At 36.1% G+C, this 6,213-nt stretch overlaps 1 protein-coding gene and 1 long non-coding RNA gene across 2 annotated transcripts in view; one reads left to right on the top strand and one right to left on the bottom strand.

Annotated features, from left to right (window-relative positions):
• The window catches only part of LOC140431098 (uncharacterized), an 857-nt gene extending 606 nt beyond the window's left edge, over positions 1 to 251 (top strand). Inside the window, exon 3 of the long non-coding RNA XR_011949609.1 lies at positions 169 to 251. This is a non-coding gene — a long non-coding RNA (uncharacterized lncRNA). The remainder of the gene's footprint in view (positions 1 to 168) is intronic.
• A 1,771-nt stretch (positions 252 to 2,022) lies between these two features.
• On the bottom strand, positions 2,023 to 5,697 carry LOC140431116 (uncharacterized). The gene has a single exon (XM_072519037.1). It carries the CDS (start codon positions 5,695 to 5,697, stop codon positions 2,023 to 2,025), a length of 3,675 nt encoding a protein of 1,224 aa, XP_072375138.1.
• Between the last annotated feature and the right edge of the window lie 516 nt (positions 5,698 to 6,213).

Here is a 6,213-nt window from a genome sequence, read left to right on the forward strand (position 1 = left end):
ATGTCCAATATGCAGATGTCCCAAATGTCTAATGAGCATGCGCAACAAAGTCACGCTATTTGTTTAATAAAAAACGTTTTTAAATGTAAAAGAAAGAATACACGAGTACCTAGAAAAAATATTACACAGTACAAGCATTGTACAAATTATGTAAACTTATAATTTTAGATGAGAAGCCGAACATGAAGCATCAGTGCCCTCCGTAATTAATATTTGGAAATCAACAACAACAACAATTGACAACGTTAGACGCTGAATAACTAAGGGTAAGCAAATGATTGTAAATTTTTGCTTTAAAGAAAAGAATATAAAAATATGTAAAATTTGATTGTTGTAAGTATCAGAAGTCATAAGTTTGTGCAATATGCGGACAAAATAATAAATTTATCAATTTATTATTATTAGATAACAATTTCCTGTTGTTTGTTTGAGAATTGTCGATCTTCTAATAGTATGAATTTATTTTACATAATAATTAAAAGAAATACCAAATGTTTAGTAATTGTTTTTACATTAAGAATAAAGAGATTATAAATAATAGATAAATAACAAAAATTATTATACAGGGCGGATAAAATGAAGATTTTACATATAGGTTTAACCAAAATGTTCTTGTACAGGGTGTTTATAAAACTTAAGTAAATATAATAGCCCTAAGTAATGTTACATCTCTTTCCAAGGCCTACCCAGGAGGCAATACGTCAACATTATATGACATATTCGTGGATATATCAAAGAATATTGAAGTATTGGAGATGCTTACGGCCTCGTTAAGATTCCCCGCCATATGTCTCAATATACAGAGCATAGAAAGACATAAGACAGGCCTACGGTATTTGGGCCCATCCATGCTTTGCTTATGTAGAAATCACATATAAGTAGTGTAAGGCCCAGTAAATATCTTTTAGTGATCTGTGCAGAGTATCTTTTGGGTATCAGGCCGCTAACGAACACATAGCTCCGGAGTTAACCAGACCGGTTCATTAAGTAGACAGTGACTCATAGCAGATATCTTTTGGTGATTTATCTGAGCATCTTTTAAGATTTTTTATTATACAGAGGTGTGGTCAGGGCTTAGTTCAAGGTAAGGCTCAGTAAATATCTTTTAGTGATCTGTGCAGAGTATCTTTTGGGTATCAGGCAGCTAACAAACACATAGCTCCGGAGTTAACCAGACAGGTTCATTAAGTAGCCAGTGACTCATAACAGATATCTTTTGGTGATTTATCTGAGCATCTTTTAAGATTTTTATTATACAGAGGTGTGGTCAGACCTTAGTTCAACGGCTACTACTTTGGGGTAGTCTACCACTGACTAAATAGTACTGACTCTTGGGAAGGTTATCAGGGATTAAAGCTAAAAGGTTTTTACACTTAAATATGTAGATATTCTTCATAAACAAAGCGTGGATAATGTCAAAATATAACCTATGCAAAAAAGTACAGTAGCTCTTAAATATTTTTTAAAAATGGTAGATAGCATTTTTTAACATTGAAAATAAGATAACATTCTGAAATTTTGAATATTGTTGATGTTTTTTAAATTGAATGATAATTTTCAAAACAAATCATTTTACATAAAAAAGTAATTAGCGAGGCATTTTTAAGATTTGAATGTCGAATTTAGTGTCTTTAAGTTGTATGTAAGCATTGGAACTGGCTACATTTTCAATTTGTTCTAACATTTTTGCCATATTGACATCTGCACTAGTTGTTGTCGAAATAGGATGATTGAAATTGTCATTTAACGCCACAATACGGATTCTGTCACCCTTTTTGTAGCCAATTTGCTTTTTTATATCGTTAAGAGCAGAGTCTAATTTCTTTTTCAAAGAGTCTTGATTAAGACCACCACCTACATAGTTTTCACAGCACAGTTGGAAAGTGCACTGATGAGCATTGAATTTTTTAATTTCTCGTTGATTTATAATATTTACAGACCACATTTTGATACGTGTGTACTCTATGAGTGTTCAACTGTGAATGAAGAGATTTTGACATGTGACACACTATTAACAGCAATCTAAGAGGCCTTGTAGCCTAGAGGCAGGGTATCCATACACTCATCATTATGTACAATTTTTCGTTTTTTGTAGTCCATCTTGAATGTCTTCGATACCCTTTTTTTCGTCACTATGTCTTTAGTGTGGACATCGCGGCATATTTGGTCATATGTGAGCTTGATTTGTTTGGTGGGGTCGTGTATGATAGCAGTCATAGCGGAGGCTTTGAGTACTAGGCTGTTCTCGTAGTTTAAAGTAAAGCCCTTGATTTTAGTCACCTCTTTGCCCTCGACTGTTTTGTAGTAATAACTTTTTGGTCCAGTAGCCTGCCATTCTACAATATAATCATCTGACCCAAGCTCATCGCTCCAATCGCCCAACATTTCACCTGTTTCGACAGTGTTTAGGCCATCATCAATATAAACAACGGAGTCTGTGTCGAAATAAGCTACAGCCTCTCCTAACCTATCAATCATATCGTACAGTCTCAGACGAGCGTTACTTGTCGTAAATAAAGCCACAAAAATATTTGTAGATGCGGGGTCTTCTACAAATACGTCCTTGTAATCATATGAGACTTGGGCTATATGATCGTTAACAAATATCACATTAGTTATGTTAATCTTATCATCCATCAAGAGCTCATACCATCTTTTGAGGTCCACAACATACTCTGTCTGTTTCATATTCATTCTTTGCCCAAACTTGCCCCATAGACTATTCAAGCATAGTTTAGCGACTGCTCGTTTACCAAGATTTGGAGATATCTTCTCCAAGTCTAAGTCTATGCCCATTTGTTCTTTTACAACCCGAGCGTATTCTTCGTTTGAGGCATATGTATGTGGACTAGTTTCTAATTTTATTTTCATAAAATCTTTGACATAGCCCTTAAATAAATCCGTCGAAGTTTGTTCAAAATTCCACACCTCGTACACTTTCAACATTTTATACCCCTTTTCTAGGGCTTTATTGATCTCTAGAGTCGTCCACATACCTTTTAATGCGCGTTCTGAGTCATCATGATCACAATGTTCGCAATCTTCCAAGGCGCATTGATTACACAACGGAAACATTAATTTGTCAGTTTTGACAGGTAGGACTGGGTGATATAAGTTGGTAGGTGGTAGTATTTGACAATGTACTAGGCCAAACCACGAGGGGTTGTATGATTCAGGTGCATGTATTTTAACAGGGTGGCCAATGGGGTAGCGGTCATAATACTGTACAGTAGGGTAAAGCGATACAATATCTATATATCTAAGCTTTTTATCAGTCACATTTAGTTTTATGGCGTTTGTTCGTCCTCCAAAGAATGCTTCACGAGGCTTTAAGGGTTCAACAATTTGAGGGCTCGGTGCATTTTTACATTCTTTTGATTTTAACCATTCACATTCCCACATTTCTACTAATTTGTAACCAGCTTCTTTTATTTGTGCGGCTCTCCTCAGTGTTCGTTCGTACAAGTTGCTCATTGACTCATTGTTGACATGATTAATTGTGTTGGGTGCAAAACACTCGGGGTGGCCATGCCAGAAACAACCGTGGTACTGGTACACAGTATTTGTACAGGCATCATAGCCATCCACTTTTGCACCACAGATCGTAATTTCGCCTCCATTAAGAGCATGTTGTACGTCTGGAAACTGACTGAGCCACTTTATGGATGCTTCACTGTACGTATCCTTAAGATCCTGTTTTACAACCCCAATAGTATTTGGTTGCAGATATTTGGCCCTATATATAGCCATACAAACACTAGCAATGGTCAGATATTGGAACGGGTCTATGTTAGCGATCCCCAAAAATTCTTTACGAAATTCCAAACAACCTCTTCGTAGAATATCTACATCTGAATCGCAGTAGGTATGTAGCTCCCTCTGAAAATCAAACTCATCGTTTTTATGGTCCTCATACCATTCGAGGAAAGCTGTACGTTGCTTCTCTTTCATGGTATTGGGACCATAATATTTAGGGCTTGGTAAAGCCCCAACATATTGTTGGTTCTCAGGCACATTAAAAAAATGTGGAAAATACCCCTTCTTCAACTCTGCCAATCCAAACGTTTTGGGGAATTCTGCCAGAGGACCGCTTACGAAATTCGAACTATCAATTATTTTTAATTTAATAGCAGGTACTTCTAGCAGCATCAGTTTTGACCCATTGTAGATGGTGTACGGTTTTATCGTGTTTTCTACACAGTATTTCAAAATAAAATACGAGTCGTAACTTTTCCCGTTATGGGCAATTGCTGTATAACCCCTGTGTTTCTCATAAATTAACCATTTACAGAACTCATCATTGTCTTTGAAAACAAATTTATTACCATTAAAATCGTGGGCTATTACCAAGTTCGGTATGTGTATACCTGTGTCTTGCATTGCTTCATAATCGAAAAATAAATATTTTTCTGTATATGTGCAACGGTTTATGGGTGTGTTAGAGAGGCCGTTGCATTGACATGGATATTTACATGTAACAGTTGTTTTATAATGCTTCCGACAACCCATATTTTCTTCATTACTACGATTATTACATACACACGGTACTTCGCAAATTCCTCCTTTGGCGGGTTTTTTCATCATATAGCAATGATGCGTAGCTATCTCTACGAATGTGTTACAATTCCTGCACATCGAGTAGCCGCACACATGCTCATTGGCTCTTTTACATACTTTATTGCACTTTTCACATTTAAATACTTCTTTGCACATTGCTTCGTGATTATGCATGCATTCAATATTAAAGCAGAAGCGGTTACATAATTCGCAAAGGATCTTTGTGTGCGTCGACAAGTCGTGTTCTGGATGCTTGCAGATTGTACACAGAGGTGCTTTCTTGCACTTGTGCTTATTTGAGCCCTGATAAGGTGTATCGCACTTTGTACAGTAAAAATGTGTGCCATACAACCCTTTCAAACTGTTGATTACATCGAAGTGGTTACCGTTTTTATATAGATAAATTTTGTTTGTTTTTTCGGGACCCTCGTATATGATTGTGTTGAAATTTTCAGCGCAGATGATCTTAATTTGCACATTCAACAGTTCTTCGGCCTTCTTAAAATCATCCAAAGTAAAGCCGTCGACATAGCAACCACCCAATAGACCACAAAGTTTTTCCGCCAAAACAGTCTGTAATGTTCGGCCATCACGTATGCTCTGAGTATCCCTTTTGATCAATTTGTGACCCAAAATCTCGTTTGTGATGTATGTAAGAGCCGTTACGATTGCTCTAGCCCCACAAAGATTATCAGTATTAACAATCCGTGTAATGCTCTTTTTGGTTCGACGATCCTCTGACAAATTTATCATTCTACGACGACCGCTACCCCTAGGCATCTTGAAAATTTGAATATCGAATTTCGTGTCACCCAAAAGAACAGTATCGTTAGATGTTAATATGTTTTCAACTTGTTGTAATAAATTATCCATATTGTCTTCTGTGGTCACTTTTGTCGATATAGGGTGATTGAACTTGTCATTACGTGCAATTACGCGGATTTTATCCCCTTTTTTGTAGCCACCCTGTTTCTTTGCATCATTCAGCGCATCCTCCAACAGAGCTTTCAAGTTCTCTTCGCCGCGGCTAGGAGAACCGCCTGTATGCTGCTCGCAAGAGAGCTGAAAACTATGTAGGTACGCACAAAATGTAGTTATGAATCTACGCGCTAAAACCTTCAATGACCAATTTTGAACCATTTCGAAAATTATCAAAATTAGAAATTTAAAAATCAAAAAAACTTTACAATTTTTCAAAAAAACTAAAAATTTAAAATGTAATATCTATTTTTCAAAAAAAATGCACACTTACTGTAAAGGCTGATAAGAGCAAGAGCTGATAAGAGAGAGAGCACGTCTTAACGCCAGGGGTGACTGATAAGAAATGAGAGTAAATCATCTTTTGCGGGCCTTTTATACGTTTTCACCCTAGGTCACGTGACACTCTATGATAAGGAAAAGGGGTAGTACTGTTTGAGAAAAAACAGGGGTGTTTATTTTCAATTTTACATAAAAACAGCTGTATAAAGTATTTAAAACATATCAGTTAGTCTTTTTACGAAATCCCGGTTGTAAATTATCTATATTTTCGAGTTGCGGCTAGCTATTATCATATTGTGATAAAGCAATTAAAACCGAGTTTATTCAAAATAATAAAAGTATGTACATTTATAATTAATTATTAGAACAAAACAAAATCTATTTTGCCAAAAACGA

This window comes from Diabrotica undecimpunctata, unplaced genomic scaffold, assembly GCF_040954645.1.
Source record: "Diabrotica undecimpunctata isolate CICGRU unplaced genomic scaffold, icDiaUnde3 ctg00000568.1, whole genome shotgun sequence".
Classification (NCBI taxonomy): Eukaryota; Metazoa; Arthropoda; class Insecta; order Coleoptera; family Chrysomelidae; genus Diabrotica; species Diabrotica undecimpunctata.

What these genes read in the sequence shown, in the direction of transcription:
- LOC140431116 (XM_072519037.1), bottom strand. Translation starts at nt 5,697, where the DNA reads ATGGTTCAAAATTGGTCATTGAAGGTTTTAGCGCGTAGATTCATAACT.